This window comes from Scyliorhinus torazame, chromosome 11 (assembly GCF_047496885.1).
Source record: "Scyliorhinus torazame isolate Kashiwa2021f chromosome 11, sScyTor2.1, whole genome shotgun sequence".
NCBI lineage: Eukaryota > Metazoa > Chordata > Chondrichthyes > Carcharhiniformes > Scyliorhinidae > Scyliorhinus > Scyliorhinus torazame.
The window spans coordinates 246,569,058-246,591,890 of record NC_092717.1 but is presented as its reverse complement, the minus strand read 5'-3'; the positions used below and the strand labels follow the sequence as shown (position 1 = coordinate 246,591,890).

Sequence of the window (22,833 nt, the reverse complement as noted above, 5' to 3'; positions counted from 1 at the left end):
GGCGATAGGCCAGCAGGGCTAAACAGAAGTTAGATCAGGCATCAGCAGCCTTGCAGAGGAGCCGCTTCACGATATGGATGCCCTTTTCCGCCTTGACATTTGACTGGGGATGTAAAGGACTGGACGTCACGTGTGTGAAGTTGTATGAAGTGGCAAAAGAAGACCATTCTTGGCTCGCAAAACAAGGCCCGTTGTCAGACATGACGGTAAGCGGAATGTCATGGCGAGCGAAGGTTTCTTTGCATGCCCAGATGACAGCTGATGATGTCATGTCGTGCAGGCGTATGACCTCCAGATAATTAGAAAAATAGTCAATCAGAATGATGTAGTCCCTGCCGAGCGCATGAAAGAGGTCCACACCCACCTTCGCCCAGGGGGACGTGACCAACTCATGGGGCCGAAGTATCTCAGGGGGTTGATAAGTAATGGGTTAAGAGACATTGCAATTAGTTGTCTCATTTATGTTAAGTATCCATTAATTGACACTGATATGTAAAGGGGCTTCAGGTGGCCTCTGGCAGGTGGTGTGTTGTTAAGAGTTTTAAGCAGAGGCTGTGGAAGTGAAATAAAGGGTGTTTGGTGAAAAGGAACAAGAACTTTAGGCTCTTCATATCACAGCAACTAAAACGGTTAACAGGGGTTGCGCCGGTTGAAACCTTTGGCAGGTGGGGCAGTTGAGCACCATGTTAGCGATGTCGGTGCTGATGCCCGGCCAATATAGCGCTTCTCGGGCCCTCTGCCTGCACTTTTCAACTCCGAGATGGCCTTCGTGCAGCTGTTCGAGGACAAGCCGGTGCAGCTGTGCGGGATCACGATCCGGTCCAACTTCAGGAGGATACCATCAATGACGGTCAAGTCGTCCCGGACATTGTAGAATTGTGGGCACTGCCACCTGAGCCACCCTTCCGTCATGTGGCGCATTACACGCTGTAGAAGGGGGTCAGCCGCAGTCACATGGGGAATGTGGGCCAGACGTGCATCAGTAGCCGGCAAATTGGCCGATGTGAAGGCTACTTGTGCGTCGACCTGACAAACGAACCCGTCCGATTCGGGCGGTGTGTTCACTGCCCTGGACAGAGCATCCGCGATGATGACGTCCTTTCCCGGGGTGTAGACAAGTTGGAAGTCGTACCTCCGGAGCTTGAGCAGAATGCACTGGAGGCGAGGGGTCATATCGTTGAGGGCTTTCTGAATGATGCCGACCAGAGAGCGATGGTCGATCTCCACAGTGAACTGCGGAAGACCATACACATAGTCGTGGAATTTGTCGATGCCGGTCAACAAACCTAGACACTCCTTTTCAATCTGCGCAAAGCACTGTTCTGTGGGGGTCATGACCCGCGAGGCATAGGCGACCGGGGCCCATGATGCAGTGTCGTCGCGTTGCAGGAGTACCGCCCCAATGCCGGACTGGCTGGCATCAGTCAAGATCTTGGTGTCTCGTGTGGTATCGAAAAACGCCAATACCGGGGCGGTGGAAGCTTGACCTTGAGCTCCTCCCATTCACTCTGGTGTGCGGGCAGCCACTGGAATTCCGTTGTCTTCTTGACCAGGTGGCGAAGAGCCATTGTGTGCGAGGCAAGGTTGGGAATAAACTTCCCCAGGAAGTTGACCATCCCGAGAAAGCGCAACACTGCCTTCTTGTCTGACGGCTGCTGCATGGCTGCGATGGCTGCCACTTTGTCGGCATCCGGCCGCACCCCTGACCAGGAGATGTGGTCCCCCAGGAACTTTAGCTCAGTCTGGCCAAAAGAGCACTTGGCTCGGTTGAGGCGCAGGCCCTGATCCCGTATCCGTGCAAAGACACGCTGGAGACGACTGATGTGCTTCTGTGGTGTGGTGGACCAGATGATAACGTCGTCTACATAGACGCGTACCCCTTCGATGCCCTCCATCATCTGTTCCATGATGCGATGGAACACCTCAGAGGCCGAGATGATGCCAAACGGCATCCTATTGTAGCAGTATCTGCCAAATGGAGTGTTGAAAGTGCACAGCTTCCTGCTGGACTGATCCAGCTGAATCTGCCAAAAACCCTTTGAGGCATCAAGCTTGGTGAATATTTTAGCCCGGGCCATTTCACTCGTAATTTCTTCCCGTTTGGGTATGGGTAGTGTTACCTCATATGTTATTGTTCAGGTCTTTTGGGTCGATGCAGATCCGGAGCTCGCCGGAGGGCTTCTTGACGCACACCATGGAGCTGACCCATGGCGTTGGCTCCGTGACCCGGGAAAGCACCCCTTGGTCCTGGAGATCCTGCAGCTGCTGCTTGAGGCGGTCCTTGAGTGGTGCAGGGACTCTACGAGGTGCGTGAATGACCGGGGTGGCGTCCGGTTTGAGCCGTATTCTGTAAGTGTAGGGCAGTGTGCCCATGCCCTCGAAAACCTCCTGGTTGTACGCGAGGAGTGAGTGGAGCTGCGCCCTAAAGTCTGCATCCGGGAAATCGGACGGCCTTCTGGAGACAGAGTGTGTACCTGCTGAACGAGGTGGAGGATCTTGCAGGCCTGTGCGCCCAACAGAGAGTCCTTTGAGGATCCAACTATTTCAAAAGACAATGTGGCTTTGTGTGAGTTGTGTGTAACCTCGAGCTGACAGGACTCCGTGGCCGGGATGACGTTTCCGTTATAATCAACCAGCTGACAGTGGGGTGGCAGAATCGGTGGTTTAACCTTCAAGGTGTGGAAGGCTGACCATGCGAGGAGATTGGCGGAGGCACCAGTGTCCAAGCGGAATGTGATGGTTGATCGGTTGACCGTTAGGGTGGCACACCATTCATCGCCCGGATCAATGCTGTGCACTGGCATCAGCTGGTGGTTCCGACTTGGGGACATCCGGTTCTTGTTTATTACCGCAACGCGGAAAGGTTCCTGGTCGTCGGTATCACAGGTCTGCACGTTGTCAGGATATGACTCAGTGTATGGGGGCTGAATGGCCCGCACGTCCCTGCGAGGCTGGCGGAATTGCGGAGCGTTGGCAGGTTGAGCTGCTCGACAGCAGGCAGCGTAGTGGCCCATCCTGCTACAGCGGAGGCATTGTCGCGCTTTGGCCGGACATTGCCCCTTTAAGTGTGTGGATCCACAGTTGCCGCACGTCGTGACGTCATGGCGTTCGTTGCGCCACCGCGCATGCGCGGTGCGGTCCTGCATAGAGCGCGCCTGCGCATCCCGTCCCTCTGCGTCGACGTCCCCTCTTTTGGCGCGTACAAGCGCGGGAGGCCTTGGAAAGCGCACGAAATGGCCGCCCTCGTCTGGGCGGCAGGCCGGGAGAAACTCGATCGACTGGACCCGCTTGGCCTCGTAGGACCCCTGCCGTGCCGATTCGGCCGCCTGGGTTTGGGAGTACCGGCTGGTCGTGTTTTCATGGAGGACGCAGGTCTCGATGGCGGTGGCTAGGGTGAGTCGCTTTATTTTGAGGAGCTGCTGGCGTAGGGTGTCCGAGGTGACCCCAAAAACTATCTGATCCCAAATCATGGAGTCGGAGGTGGCCTCATAACTGCAGGACTGCGCGAGGATACGGAGGTGTGTCAAATAAGGTTGAAAAGGCTCATCCTTACCCTGCAGGCGCTGCTGGAAGAGGTACCTCTCGAAGCTCTCATTGACTTCCACGCTGAAGTGTTCCTCAAACTTTAGAAGGACCGTCTTATATTTCGTCTTGTCCTCGCCTTCCGCAAATGCCAGGGAGTTGTAGATGTGGATGCCGTGTTGCCCCGCCGTGGAGAGGAGGAGGGCGATCTTCCTGGTGTCCGATGCATTCTCCCTGTCTGTGGCTTCTAGGAAGAGCTGGAAGCGCTGTTTAAACAGCTTCCAGTTTACGCCAAGATTTCCAGCGATTTGGAGCGGCTGCGGCGGGCTGATGTTTTCCATGGAGCAGGATGGCGGATTTCTGAAGAGGTGCAGGTAGGTCTCATAGTCGCTGGCGAGTTTCCAGGCCTGGTATCATGTCGTGTTGGGTGTTCCAATACACAAATTAACCAACACGATTGTAAATGGTACAACTCTGTTTTATTGTCTGGTACAATAATAACTAATAACTGCTGGCTTGGGTACGTGCTTAACCAGCTAACCTGTGGACCCAGCCCTATCACTATCTTGGTGAGGCACTCAGCACATGGTGTATGTCTGAGTGGCGCGCTGTGAGCTCTGTGCTCTGAGCTATCTCCTGGTAGAATGAGTGGGAACTGTGGTGTTCCCTGTTTTATAGTGCGTGTGCTCTCACTGGTGATTGGCTGCGATGTTGTGTGTGTGTTGGTTGGTCCAACTACCTGTCCATCAGTGTGTGTGTGATTGCACCATGATATGCTGATGTGGATATCATGACCATGAAACCATTGTCGATTGTCATAAAAAAAACATCTGGTTCACTAATGTCCTTTAGGAAAGAAAATCTGCTATCCTTACCTGGCCTACATGTGACTCCAGACCCATGCAAATGTGGTTGACTCTTAACCCTCAAGGGTAATTAGGGGTGGGAGCACAGTCCATGTCCAAAGAATGAATTTTTTAAAAAATCTCAATTACCTGCCTGCTTTTTGGGGGGCAAGAGGCCTTCCAGGGCCCAAACCTGCACCAGGTTAAAAGGTCAGGAATCAACATGTGGCCAGCCTTGTCATTTCTAGGCCCCATCCACCTCTGTCCCTGACGTTTGAGCGGCTCTGAAATGTGAACCTGGCCACGTCAATGGATCGTTACCTGGATCGTTATTTACTGCCCAACTCACCCACAGAAACAGTTCTTGTGAATTGTCAAGATGCTTAAGATTGCATTGAAAGATGGTAAACTAAAATGAAATGTTATCTATGAACAAAATGATGGCAGCTCTTAACTGAAGGAAATGAATTAACACCAAGTGCTGGAAAGCACGTTACTAACATTCTGCTGTTAAGAAAATATTCTTGTGAGGGAATGAAAGGTATGTTTTTCTTGTGCCAGATTTCTTCAAATAACAATCTGAAAGTATCCAGATGGAAACCATTCTGCAATTTAGTTGGTGGAAAAAGTATTTTTCAACAAATTCTGCTGTGGAATTCAGTCATTACAGAACAGGTTTTCAAAATTCTTTCACGGGATGTCGGCTCCACTTACAAGGTCGGCATTTGTTGCTCATCTCTAATTGCCCTTGAATTGACTGGTCTGATTGGCCATTTCAGAGGGCAGTTCAGAGTCAACCGCATTGCTGTGGGTCTGACCAGTTAAGGAGGGTGAATTTCCTTCCGCAAGGGCATTGGTGAACCAGATGGCTTTTCACTAAAATCACTAATGGTCTCATGGTCACCATTACTGAGACAAGCTTCCAATTCCAGATGTTTTTGTAACTGAATTTCAATTCTACCAGCTGCCATGGTGGGATTTGAACCCATGTCCGCACACCATGAGCCGAGTGACAATATCACTACGCCACCATCTCTCCCGAGCTTGTGAATTATGTAAAAGGATCTGTGGTAACACCGTACCATGAAGTGAGAATTTCACCCCTCACCTGTTGCAAGCTCGTAGCCAATGCTGTATTGTCACACATCAGCTTGCCCGTACCTGAGACAAGGAAGGAATGGGTCCCAGTGGGGAAACCGCCACCCCCGAGGCTGCACTGCCAACAGGAACGGCTGCTTTCTGATCAAAGAACAAAGAACAAAGAACAAAGAAATGTACAGCACAGGAACAGGCCCTTCGGCCCTCCAAGCCCGTGCCGACAATACTGCCCGACTAAACTACAATCTTCTACACTTCCTGGGTCCGTATACCTCTATTCCCATCCTATTCATATATTTGTCAAGATGCCCCTTAAATGTCCCTATCGTCCCTGCTTCCACCACCTCCTCCGGTAGCGAGTTCCAGGCACCCACTACCCTCTGCGTAAAAAACTTGCCTCGTACATCTACTCTAAACCTTGCCCCTCTCACCTTAAACCTATGCCCCCTATTAATTGACCCCTCTACCCTGGGGAAAAGCCTCTGACTATCCACTCTGTCTATGCCCCTCATAATTTTGTATACCTCTATCAGGTCGCCCCTCAACCTCCTTCGTTCCAGTGAGAACAAACCGAGTTTATTCAACCGCTCCTCATAGCTTATGCCCTCCATACCAGGCAACATTCTGGTAAATCTCTTCTGCACCCTCTCTAAAGCCTCCACATCCTTCTGGTAGTGTGGCGACCAGAATTGAACACTATACTCCAAGTGTGGCCTAACTAAGGTTCTATACAGCTGCAACATGACTTGCCAATTCTTATACTCAATGCCCCGGCCAATGAAGGCCAGCATGCCGTATGCCTTCTTGACTACCTTCTCCACCTGTGTTGCCCCTTTCAATGACCTGTGGACCTGTACTCCTAGATCTCTTTGACTTTCAATACTCTTGAGGGTTCTACCATTCACTGTATATTCCCTACCTGCATTAGCCCTTCCAAAATGCATTACCTCACATTTGTCCGGAGTAAACTCCATCTGCCATCTCTCCGCCCAAGTCTCCAGACAATCTAAATCCTGCTGTATCCTCAGACAATCCTCATCGCTATCCGCAATTCCACCAACCTTTGTGTCGTCTGCAAACTTACTAATCAGACCAGTTACATTTTCCTCCAAATCATTTATATATACTACAAACAGCAAAGGTCCCAGCACTGATCCCTGTGGAACACCACTGGTCACAGCCCTCCAATTAGAAAAGCATCCCTCCATTGCTACCCTCTGCCTTCTATGGCCTAGCCAGTTCTGTATCCAGGGCACCATTTTGATCGGCAGCCCTGATTTTTCTCCCCCACCCCCCTCAGGCCCCCCCCCCCCCACAATGTTGTTGAGGCCCCTGGGAACCCCCCCCCCCCCCTCCAATTGGCAAGGCCCCCTCCGGACTGATCCCTGGCAGTGCCAACCTGGCACCTGGGCACCCTAGTACTGTCAGCCTGGCACCTTGGCAGTGACCCTGGCACTGTAGCAGTGCAACCCAGGCACCCTGGCAGTGCCAAGGTGTGTGTGCCAGGGGTAGTGCCGGGGTACCACCCTGGGGGTCTCCAGTGGCCTGCCAGTCCCCCTGAGGCGCCTTGTGCCTAATTCACGTTTGTGTGGGCCAGTACTAAACGATGCCCTTCCGAGGTCTCGCAAACGCGGCTGCTGAGTTTCAGGCAAACAGTGAATCCGACATCTGGATATTTAATTAATTCATTAGGCTTGTTAATTATGCAGATCTCCCCCCAGCGAGGCTGCAATCCAGCTTGCGCCGGCGGGGCAAGTCAGGTGACTCATGATCGGCCCAGCGTGAAACCCGATTTGTGGCTCTCAACGACTCACCCATTGCCCCCAGATCTGCACGGGCACAACGGAGTCACTGATTCGCACCCTATAAGGAGGAATGAATGGTTGAAATAGCGTTGGAGTGGAAAATGTCAATGTACACTAATAGGCAGTTTTGCTTTGGGACTGAAGTATTGATTTTTCATTATTTGCATTTTCTCCATTCAGATTGTAAATGCAATGTTCAGGGCACAGTAACAAACACTTGTTACATGGATCCTTACACTCGACGTTGTGATTGCAAACCGCACTATGCTGGTCCTTACTGTACTCACTGTGCCACAGGATACTTCGGAAATTATTGTCAACGTGAGTATGTACAGAAACAAAAATTAAGTTGCGAAGTAGTTACATCAACTATTTAGGTAGCTTTTAGCAGCTCAAGAGAAACTATTTCCTCGAACGAGAGAGTCCAGAATAAAGTAGTACCACCTTAAAACTAGATCTGGGCCATTCAGGACCGATGTCAGGAAGCACTTCTTTACCTGTTCCCTGGGAACCCCACCACCTGGAGGTTCCCCTCCAAGTCACTCACCAGCCTGACTTGGAAATATATTGCCGTTCCTTCGCTGGCATTAGGGCAAAATCCTCTCTCTAACAGCACAGTGGATGTACCTACACCACAAGGACTGCATCCGTTCAAGAAGGTAACTCACCCCCACCTTCTGAATGACAACTAGGGATGGGCAATAAATGCTGGCCTGACCAGCGAGGCCCACATCCAGTAAATGAACGAAACAAAACATAAAGGGACGTGGAAATATGGGGGTCTTTCCCTTCTAAAGCTTTTGAGGTTGGGAATAAACTAACAATGCTAAAATTGAGAATGATAGACCTACGGAACCAAATAACTTCAGATAAAGATCAGCCATGATCAAAGTGAATGGTGGATAGATTTGACAGGCTGAATGGCCTCCTGTTTCTATTTCAGATTAGCATAGTCCAATTCAATGCTACAAACAGAGAATTCAACACTGAAGTTTTTATGTATATTTATTAATTTCATGTTGAGTCTCATAAGCCAAGCAATATGAAACACTGCATTCATTAGCACTGTGTTCCAATTGTCTGCCGTTTTATTCAGGAGTTGTAAATAGGGGCATTGATACAAGGGCGGGAGGCCCTCATCCATTTGTACAAGACGACGGTTAAATCATAGTGGTGTAGTGTGTGCAAGTTTAGGTCCTCATCATAGGAGAAACATTAAAACCATAAGAATGTCCAGCATAGATTTACCAAGATGGTGCCGAGAATGAGATTCTGTAGGTCTGAGGAGAGGCCTGCGATTTTGCAACAATTTCCCTGATGCAAATACTGAAATGTTCAGGCTAGTTTTTTTTTAACGATTACAGGCTTTAGTGGGTGAAATGGGAAAGACTGTTTGCTGTTTTATGAGGCATAAGTAATTTGTTGGGGTGGGGTCACTGATTTAACAAAAATTGACGTTAGCGATTGGAAAACTGAAATCAAGACAGAAAATGCTGGAAACGCTGAAAATCTGAGAAATGGCAAATTGACATTCTGATGAGGGGTTTTGTTAACTTGTCACACGTCTGAACTGTCAGTGTGGTACTGTGGATATTCTTGTAAACATAAAACTCTTAAATCAGTTCTTATGACTGTCCGTGATTTGAGGTTAACTATTATTGATGTAGTAAAAGAACTGGATACATTTCTCACAAGGATACAGTGGAGCAGGAATGAACTTGGTTTATCATGCAAAAACTGCCTTGTTGAGAGAGCTATTCAATTAATCGCACTCTCCATGCTCTTGCAAACTCTTCCTTTTCAGGTATGTATCCAATTTCCTTTGAAACGTAGTTTTTGATCGCCCCTTACAGCCAGTGCATTCCAGATCAACAACTCGCCACGTTAAAAATACTCTTCTCATTTCCTCTCTGGATATTTTGCCAATTACTTTAAGTCTATGTTCTCTGCTTACGGGCCCTCTTGCCAGTGGAAACACTTTCTCCTTATTCACTCTTATTGAAGCCCTTCATTATTTTGAACATATGTAGTAAATCGCCGTTGCACAAATAATCTATTTAAATAATGGCTGGAATTTCCAGCGGTCCCTCCACCCCACCCCCCAGCTGCGGATTTTCCCCACGGAGCATGTGCCGAGCCATTGACCGCCGCAGGACCTTCAGGTCCCACCAAAGTCTACGGGCTTTTGCATGGCTCGTCTGCCACGCTGCCGGTGAACCTGTCATGGGTGGGTGGACTTCACCGCGACCAGAGAATCCTCCAGGCGGGAAGTTAATAATAATCTTTATTATCACCAGTCGGCTTACATTAACAATGCATTGAAGTTACTGTGAAAAGCCCAAAATCGCCACATTCCGGCGCCTGTTCGGGTACACTGAGGGAGAATTCGGAATGTCCAATTCACCGAACCTGCACGTCTTTCAGGACTTGTGGGACGAAACCGGAGCACCCGGAGGAAACCCACGCAGACACGGGGAGAACGTGCAGACTCCGCACAGACAGTGACCCAAGCCGGGAATCGAACCTGGGAACCTGAAGCCGTGAAGCAACAGTGCTACCCACTGTGCTACCGTGCCACCCAGTTAGTTTTGGGGTACAAACCCTTACGATTGCTGGGATGTTGTCAGGGCACATAGCCTTTGCAGTATCCCGTGCCTTCAACCATTTCTTGGGAGTTCATCGAATTGTCTGAAGACTGATATTTCTGATGCTGAGGACGTCTGGAGGATGTGAATTGGATCATCTGCTTAGCACTTCTGCCTGAAGGAGGTTGCAAATACTTCAGCCATGACTTTTGCAGTGACATACTGAGCTTCCCCATTATTGAGAATAGGGATATTCATGGAGCCTCCTCCTCCAGTTAATTGTCCACCACCATTCACAAATGGGCTGGAAAATCCTGTCTAATTGCAGTTTAGGCAGTTTAGGAAAAGGGGAAGTGCAACGTGACGTGGGTGTGATGGTGGAACAGTCGCTGAAGGTTGGGATGCAGGTACGGCAGGTGGCGAGGAAAGCTAATGGCATGATGGCCTTCATAGCGAGAGGATTTGAGTATAGAGTAGGGATGTCTTGCTGCAGTTACACAGGGCCTTGGTGAGGCCACACCTTGAGTCTTGTGCGCAGTTTTGGTCTCCTAGTTTGAGGAAGGACATTCTTGCTGTTGAGCGTGTCCAGCAAAGGCTCACCAGACTAATTCTGGGATGGCAGGACTGACATATGAAGACAGAATGGATCGATGGTCTTGTACTCACTGGTGTTTAGAAGAATGAGAGGGGATCGCAAAGAAACATAAAATCCTGATGGGACTAGACAGGCTGGATGCGGGAAGGATGTTCCCGACGTTGGGGACATCCAGAACTAGGGGTCACAGCCTAAGGGAAGTAAGAAGTCTTACAACACCAGGTTAAAGTCCAACAGGTTTGTTTCGATGTCACTAGCTTTCGGAGTGCTGCTCCTTCCTCAGGTGAATGAAGAGGTATGTTCCAGAAACATATATATAGACAGATTCAAAGATGCCAGACAATGCTTGGAATGCGAGCATTAGCAGGTGTTTAAATCTTTACAGATCCAGAGATGGGGTAACCCCAGGTTAAAGAGGTGTGAATTGTGTCAAGCCAGGACAGTTGGTAGGATTTTGCAGGCCAGGTGGTGAGGGATGAATGTAATGCGACATGAATCCCAGGTCCCGGTTGAGGCCGCACTCATGTGTGCGGAACTTGGCTATAAGCTTCTGCTCGGCGATTCTGCGTTGTCGCGGGTCCTGAAGGCCGCCTTGGAGAACGCTTACCCGGAGATCAGAGGCTGAATGCCCTTGGCTGCTGAAGTGAGAGGATTGTTATCACTAAGGAGGTGGTGATGGGCAAGATAATGGGGCTATAGGTAGACAAGTCTCCTGGCCCTGATGGAATGCATCCCAGAGTGCTAAAAGAGATGGCTAGGGAAATTGCAAATGCACTAGTGATAACTTACCAAAATTCACTAGACTCTGGGGTGGTCCCGGTGGATTGGAAATTAGCAAACGTGACACCACTGTTTAAAAAAGGAGGTAGGCAGAAAGCGGGTAATTATAGGCCAGTGAGCTTAACTTCGGTAGTAGGGAAGATGCTGGAATCTATCATCAAGGAAGAAATAGCGAGGCATCTGGATGGAAATTGTCCCATTGGACAGATGCAGCATGGGTTCATAAAGGGCAGGTCGTGCCTAACTAATTTAGTGGAATTTTCTGAGGCCATTACCAGTGCGGTAGATAACGGGGAGCCAATGGATGTGGTATATCTGGATTTCCAGAAAGCCTTTGACAAGGTGCCACACAAAAGGTTGCTGCATAAGATAAAAATGCATGGCATTGAGGGTAAAGTAGTAGCATGGATAGAAGGTTGGTTAATTAATAGAAAGCAAAGAGTGGGGATTAATGGGTGTTTCTCTGGTTGGCAATCAGTAGCTAGTGGTGTCCCTCAGGGATCAGTGTTGGGCCCACAATTGTTCACAATTTACATAGATGATTTGGAGTTGGGGACCAAGGGCAATGTGTCCAAGTTTGCAGATTACACTAAGATGAGTGGTAAAGCAAAAAGTGCAGAGGATACCGGAAGTCTGCAGAGGGATTTGGATAGGCTACGTGAATGGGCTAGGGTCTGGCAGATGGAATACAATGTTGACAAATGTGAGGTTATCCATTTTGGTAGGAATAACAACAAAAGGGATTATTATTTAAATGATAAAATATTAAAACATGCTGCTGTGCAGAGAGACCTGGTTGTGCTAGTGCATGAGTCGCAAAAAGTTGGTTTACAGGTACAACAGGTGATTAAGAAGGCAAATGGAATTTTGTCCTTCATTGCTAAAGGGATGGCGTTTAAGACTAGGGAGGTTCTGCTGCAATTGTATAAGGTGTTAGTGAGGCCACACCTGGAGTATTGTGTTCAGTTTTGGTCTGCTTACTTGAGAAAGGACTTACTGGCACTGGAGGGTGTGCAGAGGAGATTCACTAGGTTAATCCCAGAACTGAAGGGATTGGATTACGAGGAGAGGTTGAGTAGACTGGGACTGTACTCATTGGAATTTAGAAGGATGAGGGTGGGATCTCATAGAAACATATAAAATTATGAAGGGAATAGATAGGATAGATGTGGGCAGGTTGTTTCCACTGGCGGGTGAAAGCAGAACTAGGGGGCATAGCCTCAAAATAAGGGGAAGTAGATTTAGGACTGAGTTTAGGAGGAACTTCTTCACCCAAAGGGTTGTGAATCTATGGAATCCCTTGCCCAGTGAAGCAGTTGAGGCTCCTTCATTAAATGTTTTTAAGATAAAGATAGATAGTTTTTTGAAGAATAAAGGGATTAAGGGTTATGGTGTTCGGGCCGGAAAGTGGAGCTGAGTCCACAAAAGATCAGCCATGATCTCATTGAATGGTGGAGCAGGCTCGAGGGGCCAGATGGCCGACTCCTGCTCCTAGTTCTTATGTTCTTATACTGAATCATTCTGAGCCATTCTCTAGTTACAGGTCACCTCTTGGAAGGAGGGCTATAGAATCCTTCAGAATGATCTTTTCTCCTATAATTCTCACCTGCCCTGAAAATGTTCATGTTCTGGAGCCAACCAGGGAGCAGTCTACACTCGACCTGGAATTGTGCAACCAGATGGGATTAATTAATTCATGTGAAACATCCTTGGTTAGCAGCAGCCATAATGTGATTGAATTTTACATTCAGTTTCAGGGAGACTGGAGTAGGTCTGTTGATTTTACATTTAAATAGGGGCAATTGTGAGGGCATGAAAACTGAGCTGGCAAAGTGAATTGGCAAATTGGGTCAAAGGATGGGCCAATAGAGAAGCAGTGACATTTATGTGCAGAATAAATACATTCCAACAAGTAAGAAAACTCCAAAGTCAGACCCACCATCTGTGGTTAACTAGAGAAGTTAAGAGTAGTATCAAACTTAAAGAAAAGGTATATACTTGTGCAAAAACAGTTGGCAAGTCAGAAGATTGGACAGAATAGAAGCAAAGGATGACTAAAAGATTAATAAGGAGTGAAAATTAGAGTACAAGAGAGAAGCTAGCTGGAAATATAAAAATATTTAAGAAAGAAATTAGTTAACAAAGTGAGCATTAGTACTATAGAAAATGGAGAACTGATAATGGCAGATTAATCGAATAGTAATTTTACATCAGTCTTCACTAAAGAGGATACCAGCAATATCGTACTGGCATCCATCGTGGGGTGGCACGGTGGCACAGTGGTTGGCGCTGCTGCTTCACAGCTCCAGGGTCCCAGGTTCGATTCCGGCTTGGGTCACTGTCTGTGCGGAGTCTGCACATCCTCCCCGTGTGTGCGTGGGTTTCCTCCGGGTGCTCCGGTTTCCTCCCACAGTCCAAACATGTGCAGGTTAGGTGAATTGGCCACGCTGAATTGCCCCTTAGTGTCCAAAGATGTGCAGATTAGGTAGATTGGCTATGCTAAATTGCCTCTCAGTGTCCAAAGATGTACAGGTTAGGTGGGATTACGAGGATAGGGTGGGGGAGCGGTACCAGGTAGGATGCTCTTTCAGAGGGTCAGTACAGCTCCAATGGCCTAAATGGCCTCCTTCTATAGTGTAGGAGTTCTATCCTAGATGCAGCTATAAACCGAGAGAAGTGGTACTGGTCACCACAGAAGTGCCACATCAAACGTTATTGTGGAAAATAGAAGCTCATGGTAATGGTTTTCGAGCTGTGGGCTGACAAGCATACTGGTCCTGATGAACTTCATCCCGGGGTCTGAAAAGAAGTGTCTAGTACGCTATCTGATGCATTGGTTTTAATTTTCCAAAGCTCCTTAGATTCAGAGAAGGCTCCATTAGATTGGAAGATAGCAAATGGAACTTCATCATTCAAAAATGGAGGGAGACAGAAAATAGGAAACTACAGGCCAGTTACCTTAACATCTGTTGTAGGGGCAATGTTAGAAGCTATTATTAAAGGTGTTATTGCAGGGCAATTGGATACGTTCAAGGTAGTAAGGCAGAGCCAACATGGTTTAGTGAAAGAGAAATCATGTTGAACCAACTTACCGGATTTCTTTGAGGAATTAACACATGCTGCGGATAAAGGGGAACAATGGGTGTACTGGGCGTAGATTTCCAGAAGGCATTAGATAAGGTGCCACATCAAAGGTTATTGTGGAAAATAGAAGCTCATGGTAATAGGGGTAACATATAGGAATGGATAGATTGGCTAGTTAACAGGAAACAGGGAATAGGCATAAATGGGTATTTTTCAGGTTAGCAAGATGTAAGGAATGGTTTGATCAGTGCTGGGACCTCAACTGTTCACAATATATATAAGTAACTCGGATGAAAGAATTGAAGGTACTGTTAGCAGGAAGAATAAAAAAGAGGCGTGTTATCTAAATGGTAAGAAATTGGGGATCTGGGTCTTAGTGCATGAATCGCAAAATACTAGTACGCAGGTACAACAAGTCATTCGGAAAGCTAATAGAATGGTATCATTTATTGTGAGGGGAATTGAATACAGAAGTAGGGAAATTATGCTTCAGTTCGACAGGGCATTGGTGAGAACACATCTGAAGTTCTGTGTACAGTATTGGTCACCTTGTTTAAGGATGGATAGAACAAAGAACAAAAAACAGTACAGCACAGGAACAGGCCCTTCGGCCCTCCAAGCCTGTACCGGTAATGATACCAACCTTGGCCAAAACCCTCAGCACTTCCTTGTGCCGTATCCCTCTATACCCATCCTATCCATGGGTTTATCAAGATGCCTTTTGAACGCCGTTAATGTCTCTGCTTCTACAACCTCCCCTGGCAACGCGTTCCAGGCACTCACCACCCTCTGCGTAAAAAAACCTGCCTCGCACATCTCCTCTAAACTTTGCCCCACAGACCGTAAACCTACGTCCCCTGGTGACTGATCCCTCCACCCTGGGAAAGAGCACCTGCCCATCCACTCTATCCATGCCCCTCATAATTTTGTAGACCTCTATCAGGTCACCCCTAAACCTTCGTCTTTCTAATGAAATCAGTCCAAGTCTATTCAGCCCCTCCACAGGGCTAACACTCTCCAGACCAGGCAACATCCTGGTAAACCTCCTCTGCACCCTCTCCAAGGCCTCCACGTCCTTCTGGCAGTGTGGTGACCAGAATTGTGCGCAATATTGCAAGTGCGGCCTTACCGAGGTTCGATACAACTGCAGCATGACTTGCCAGTTTTTATATTCGATGCCCCGTCCAATGAAGGCAAGCATTCCGTATGCTTTCTTGACCACCTTGTCCACTTGTGTTGCCACCTTCAAAGATCTGTGAACCTGCACGCCCAGATCTCTCTGACTTTCTATATTCCTAAGAGTTTTGCCATTTACGGTATATTTCCCCGCTAAGTTAGACCTACCAAAATGCATTAGCTCACATTTGTCCGGATGAAACACCATTTACCATTTCTCTGCCCAAGTCTCCAACCTATCTATGTCCTGCTGTATCCTCTGACAATCCTCAGCACTATCTGCCACTCCACCAACCTTGGGTGTTATCCGCGAACTTACTAATCAGACCAGCTACATTTTCCTCCAAATCCTTTATGTACACCACAAACAACAGAGGCCCCAGTACAGATTCCTGTGGAACACTAGCCACAACCTACCATTCAGAAAAACGTCGTCTACTGCTACCCTTTGCCTTCTGTGACCGAGCCAGTTCTGTATCCATCTTACCACCTCATCTCTGATCCCGTGTGACTTCACCATTTGTACCAGTCCGCCATGAGGCACCTTGCCAAAGGCTTCACTGAAGTCCATATTAGCAACATCTACCGCCCTCCCCTCATCAATCATCTTTGTCACCTCAATCAAGTTAGTGAGGCATGACCTCCCCTTCACAAAACCATGCTGGCTATCGCTTATGAAACACTTGTTTCCAAATGGATATAAATCCTGTCCCTGAGAATTCTCTCCAATAATTTACCTACTACCGACGTGAGGCTCACCGGCCTATAGTTTCCAGGAGTATCCCTGCTCCCTTTCTTAAACAGCAGTCCCACATTAGCTATTCTCCATTCCTCTGGGATCTCACCTGTAGCCAATGAGGATACAAAGATGTCAGTCAAGGCCCCAGCAATTTCCTCCCTTGCTTCCCTCAGTATTCTGGAATAAATTCCATCTGGCCCAGGAGACTTATCTACCTTAATATCTTTTAAAAGACCCAATACCACCTCCTTTTCGATGTTAACATGATCCAGACTATCCACACACCCTACCCAAGAATCATCTTCCACAAAGTCCCTTGTATTGGATTGGAGAAGGTTTGCCATTTGATAAGGTTCCCCACGGTAGGCTACTACAGAAAATACGGAGGCATGGGATTCAGGGTGATTTAGCAGTTTGGATCAGAAATTGGCTAGCTGGTAGAAGACAAAGGGTGGTGATTGATGGGAAATGTTCAGACTGGAGTCCAGTTACTAGTGGTGTACCACAAGGATCTGTTTTGGGGCCACTGCTGTTTGTCATTTTTATAAATGACCTGGAGGAGGGCGTAGAAGGAATAGTGAGTAAATTTGCAGATGACACTAAAGTCGGTGGAGTTGTGGACAGTGCGGAAGGATGTTACAAGTTACAGAGGGACATAGATAAGCTGCAGCGCTGGGCTGAGAGGTGGCAAATGGAGTTTAATGCAGAAAGGTGTGAGGTGATTCATTTTGGAAGGAATAACAGGAAGACAGAGTACTGGGCTAATGGTAAGATTCCTGGCAGTGTGGATGAGCAGAGAGATCTCGGTGTCCATGTACATAGATCCCTGAAAGTTGCCACCCAGGTTGAGAGGGTTGTTAAGAAGGCGTACGGTGTGTTAGCTTTTATTGGTAGAGAGATTGAGTTTCGGAGCCATTTTAAAAAAAATATATATTTATTAAAGTTTTTTAACACAATTTTTCACCCTTACAAACAGTACCCCCCCCCCCCCCCCCCCCCCCCTCATAACAAAATAACAAGAAATCGCACAGAGCAAGATATATACATGGTAAAATGATATGTTACATAGCTTTGTACACTGTCTCTCTCCCGCACGTGCCAGTTTCCCCAATCCTATATGTTATCTGTTGCTCATGCAACGCCTCCTGCACCCCCGGCTCGTCCACTACTCCAAATATTGCTAGCCCCCAGCTTGGCTTGACCCGGACTTTCACCACCTGAGATATTGCTCCCGCCACTCCTCTCCAGAACCCCTACAGTGCCGGGCATGACCAAAACATAAGGGCATTGTTCGCCGGGCTCCCTGAACATCTTCCACATCTGTCCCCTACCCCAAAGAACCTACTCAACCTCGCCCCCGTCAAGTGCGCTCTGTGGACCACCTTAAATTGTATCAGGCTGAGCCTGGCACACGAGGAGGAGGAATTAACCCTACCTAGGGCCCACAGACCTTCCTCGATCTCCTCCCCCAGCTCCTCCTCCCATTTACCCTTCAGCTCCTCTACCAGCGTTTCCCCCTCTTTCATCTCCTGGTGTATTGCCGACACCTTGCCCTCCCCGACCCATACACCCGAGATCACCCTGTCTTGAATTTCTTGTGCCGGGAGCAACGGGAATTCCCTCACCTGTCGCCTCGCAAACGCCCTCACCTGCATATATCTAAAAGCATTTCCCGGGGGTATCTCAAACTTCTCCTCCAGTGCCCCTAGGCTCGCAAACATCCCGTCAATGAACAGGTCCCCCATTCTTCTAATCCCCGCTTGATGCCAACTCTGAAACCCCCCGTCCATCCTCCCCGGGACAAACCGGTGGTTACCCCTGATCGGGGACCACACCGTGGCTCCCATTGCACCCCGGTACCGTCTCCACTGGCCCCAGATCGTTCGCGTTGCCGCCACCACCGGGCTCGTGGTGTACCTTGTCGGCGAGAGCGGCAGCGGTGCCGTCACCAACGCCCCCAGGCTCGTTCCTTTACAGGACGCCATCTCCATCCTCTTCCATGCCGCCCCCTCTCCCTCCATCACCCACTTGCGGATCATCGCCACATTTGCTGCCCAGTAGTAGCTCCCTAGGTTTGGCAGCGCCAACCCTCCTCGGTCCCTACTGCGTTTCAGGAACCCTCTCCTTACACTCGGGGTCCTATTCGCCCACACAAACCCCATAATACTCCTGCCTACTCTCTTAAAAAAGGCCTTGGTGATCACGATGGGAAGGCACTGAAACACAAACAGAAACCTCGGAAGGACCACCATTTTGACCGACTGCACTCTACCCGCTAGCGAGAGCGGTAACATGTCCCATCTTTTGAAGTCCTCCCCCATTTGCTCCACCAACCTCGTCAGATTCAGTTTATGTAGGGCCCCCTAACTCCTGGCTATCTGGATCCCCAGCTAACGAAAGCTCCCCTCCGCCCTCCTCAGCAGTAGTTCCCCTATCCCTCTTTCTTGGTCCCCTGCCTGTAATACAAAGAGCTCACTCTTCCCTACATTGAGCTTATAGCCCGAAAATTCCCCAAACTCCCTTAGAGTCTGCATGACCGCCACCATCCCCTCCATTGGATCCGCTACATACAGCAACAGGTCATCCGCATATAGCGACACCCGGTGCTCTTCTCCCCCTCGGACCACCCCCCTCCATTTCCTAGACTCCCTCAATGACATGGCCAAGGGTTCGATCGCCAATGCAAACAACAGGGGGGACAGGGGGCACCCCTGCCTCGTCCCTCGGTACAGCCAAAAGTACTCCGACCTCCGCCGGTTCGTCACTACACTCGCCACTGGGGCTCTGTAAAGGAGCTTAACCCAACTGATAAACCCTCCCCCGAACCCAAACCTACGCAGCACTTCACAGAGGTACTCCCACTCTACTCGGTCAAAGGCATTCTCTGCGTCCATAGCTGCCACTATCTCCGCCTCTCCCTCCTCCGATGGCATCATTATCACGTTTAAGAGCCGCCGCACATTAGTGTTTAATTGCCTGCCCTTTACGAATCCCGACTGGTCCTCGTGGATCACCCCTGGGACACAGTCCTCGATCCTCGTGGCCAGCACTTTTGCCAACAACTTAGCGTCCACATTGAGGAGCGAGATCGGCCTGTATGACCCACATTGCAGTGGGTCCTTGTCCCGCTTTAGGATCAAAGAAATCGTCGCTTCCGACATTGTCGGGGGCAGGGTCCCCTTCTCTCTTGCCTCATTAAAGGTCCTCACTAGTAGCGGGGCCAACAGGTCTACGTACTTCCTGTAGAACTCCACCGGGAACCCGTCCGGTCCCAGGGCCTTCCCCGCCTGAATGCTCCCCAAACCCTTGCTCAGCTCCTCCAAGCCAATTGGTGCCCCCAAACCAGCCACCTCTTGCTCCTCCACCCTCGGGAATCTCAGTTGGTCTAGGAATCGTCTCATCCCCTCTTTCCCCGCTGGGGGCTGGGATCTGTACAGCTCTTCATAGAAGGCCTTGAATACCTCGTTTATTTTCATCGCACTCCGAACCGTGGCTCCCCTTCCATCCTTGACTCCCCCTATTTCCCTCGCTGCCATCCTCTTACGGAGCTGGTGTGCCTTTTCCCCATACTCGTAGGTCGCCCCCTGCGCCTTCCTCCACTGTGCCTCTGCCTTCCCTGTGGTCAACATGTCAAACTCCGTCTGGAGACGTCGACTTTCCCCAAGTAATCTCTCCTCCGGGGCCTCTGCGTATCTCCTGTCCACTCTTAAAATCTCCCCCACTAACCTCTCCCTTTCCATGCCCTCTGTCTTCTCCCTATGAGCCCTGATGGAGATTAGCTCTCCCCTGATCACCGCCTTCAACGCCTCCCATACCACCCCCACCCGCACCTCCCCGTTGTCGTTGGCCTCCAAGTACCTTTCGATGCACCCCCTCACCTTCCCACACACCACCTCATCTGCCAGCAGTCCCACATCCAGCCGCCACAGCGGGCGTTGGTCCCTCTCCTCTCCCAGCTCCAGTTCCACCCAGTGCGGGGCGTGATCCGAAACGGCTATGGCCGAATACTCCGTCCCTTCCACCCTCAGGATGAGCGCCCTACCCAGAACAAAGAAATCTATCCGGGAGTAGGCTTTGTGCACGTGGGAGAAAAAAGAAAATTCCCTGGCCTGCGGCCTAGCAAACCTCCATGGGTCCAATCCCCCCATCGGATCCATAAACCCCCTAAGCACCTTGGCCGCCGCCGGCCTCTTTCCAGTCGTTGATCTGGAGCGGTCCAGTGCTGGGTCCAACACTGTATTGAAGTCCCCTCCCATTATCAGGCCTCCTACCTCCAGGTCCGGAATGCGCCCCAACATGCGCTTCATGAATCCAGCATCATCCCAGTTCGGGGCGTATACATTTACCAACACCACCCACGTCCCCTGCAACCTACCGCTCACCATTACATATCGCCCTCCATTGTCCGCTACAATAGTCTTGGCCTCAAATGACACCCGCTTCCCCACCAGTATTGCCACCCCTCTATTCTTCGTGCCCAGTCCCGAATGGAATACCTGTCCTACCCATCCCTTTCTTAACCTGACCTGGTCCGCCACCTTCAGATGTGTCTCTTCGGGCATGACCACGTCTGCCTTCAGTCCCTTTAAGTGCGTGAACACTTGGGCCCTCTTCACTGGCCCGATCAGGCCCCTCACGTTCCACGTTATCAGCCGGATTAGAGGGGCTCTCACCCCCCCCCCCCCCCCTCACCCCCCCCCCCCCCCCCCGCCGACTAGCCATCTCCTATTCTAGGCCAGTCCCATGTCCGCGCCACCCTCACCCTCCAGTCCCCCAGCCGGGGGACCCCCATCCCGACCACCTCTTCTGTGCCCCATTCCCTTTCGGCCAGTGCAACAGCAACCCTTCCCCCCCCCCTTCCCCCCCTCCCCTCCCCCCGCCAGACCCCTGTCTAGCTTTTTTGCTCCCCCCATATCACTCCCGTAAGTCAGCTGACACCTGCTGACCCCGGCTTCCCCCGCCGTCCCATTGACCTCCCCGTGTGCGAGTGTCCCAATCAGTATGCGTTCCTCCATTCCCCTTCCCGCCTTTCTTCCCTCGCGCGGGAAAAACCCCGCGCTTTCCAAAGCCTGCCCCGCCCCCTCTGGCGCAGCTCCTGTCGCGGCCTTGTCTCTCTCCCCCAGCCCATGTAACATTTCCTGCGCGTGATTGACCCCCTATATACAACAACCATCACACATCAAACCTCAAACATCCCCCCCCCCCCCACCCTCACAAACCCTCAGTTTGAGTCCAACTTTTCGGTTTGTATGAAGATCCACGCCTCTTCAGGCGTTTCGAAATAATAGTGTTGATCCTTGTGTGTGACCCACAGTCGCGCTGGCTGCAGCATTCCAAATCTCACTCCTTTCCGGTGCAACACCGCCTTGGCCCGGTTGAAACCCGCTCTCCGCTTTGCAACCTCCGTGCTCCAGTCCGGGTATATTCGGATCTATGCATTGTCCCACTTACTGCTCCGCTCCTTCTTGGCCCATTTCAGGACCCTCTCTCTGTCCGTGAACCGGTGAAATCTCACCACCATCGCCCTTGGCGGCTCATTTGCCTTGGGCCTCCTCGCCAGCACCCGGTGTGCCCCACCAGCTCCAACGACCTCGAAGGGGCCTCTGCGCCCATCATCGCCCCGATCATCGTGCCCACGTATGCCCCGGCATCGGCCCCCTCCACTCCTTCTGAGAGACCCAGGATCCGCAGGTTCTCCTCGACCTGTTCTCCAGGTCTTCGAGTCTTCCCGCCCACCTCTTGTGCAGCGCCTCGTGCTGCTCCACTCTCACCGCCAGGCCCAAGAGCTCGTCCTCATTCTCACTGACTCTTTTCTGTACCTCCTGGATCTTTACCTCGTGGGCCTTCTGGGTCATCCCTAGTCCTTCAATTGCCGCCAGCATAGGCGCCAGCATCTCCTTCCGCAGCTCCTCGAAGCAGCGCTTGATGAACTCCTGCAGCTCCGGCCCGCACTCCGCTTTGTCCCCGGCCGCCGCCATCTTGCTTTTCTTCCCTCTCTTCTCCCGCTGCTCCAATGCCGCTTTTTTGGCCGTTTCACTTCTGGTCCGGTCCATAAAAGCTGAAGGGGGACCTCTCTCTTCCCTTCCCCATGGGTTGTCTTCGAAAAAAATTCCGTTGGGGCTCCTCTAACGAGCCCGAAAGCCCGTGATAGCGGGAGCTGCCGAATCGTGCGGCTTAGCTCCGCATAGCCGCAACCGGAAGTCAGTTTCGGAGCCATGAGGTCATGTTGCAGCTGTACAAAACTCTGGTGCGGCCGCATTTGGAGTATTGCGTGCAATTCTGGTCGCCGCATTATAGGAAGGATGTGGAAGCATTGGAAAGGGTGCAGAGGAGATTTGCCAGAATGTTGCCTGGTATGGAGGGAAGATCTTATGAGGAAAGGCTGAGGGACTTGAGGCTGTTTTCGTTAGAGAGAAGAAGGTTAAGAGGTGACTTAATTGAGGCATACAAGATGATCAGAGGATTGAATAGGGTGGACAGTGAGAGCCTTTTTCCTCGGATGGTGATGTCTAGCACGAGGGGACATAGCTTTAAATTGAGGGGAGAAAGATATAAGACAGATGTCAGAGGTAGGTTCTTTACTCAGAGAGTAGTAAGGGTGTGG

At 50.1% G+C, this 22,833-nt stretch overlaps 1 protein-coding gene across 3 annotated transcripts in view; it reads left to right on the top strand.

Annotated features, from left to right (window-relative positions):
* Window positions 1–22,833, top strand: part of lama3 (laminin, alpha 3) — an 858,151-nt gene that overhangs the window by 474,348 nt on the left and 360,970 nt on the right. For all 3 annotated transcript variants that reach the window (XM_072468523.1, XM_072468524.1, XM_072468522.1), the window contains exon 12: window positions 7,451–7,591. In XM_072468523.1, coding sequence (XP_072324624.1) covers window positions 7,451–7,591 — 141 coding nt within the window. The remainder of the gene's footprint in view (window positions 1–7,450; window positions 7,592–22,833) is intronic.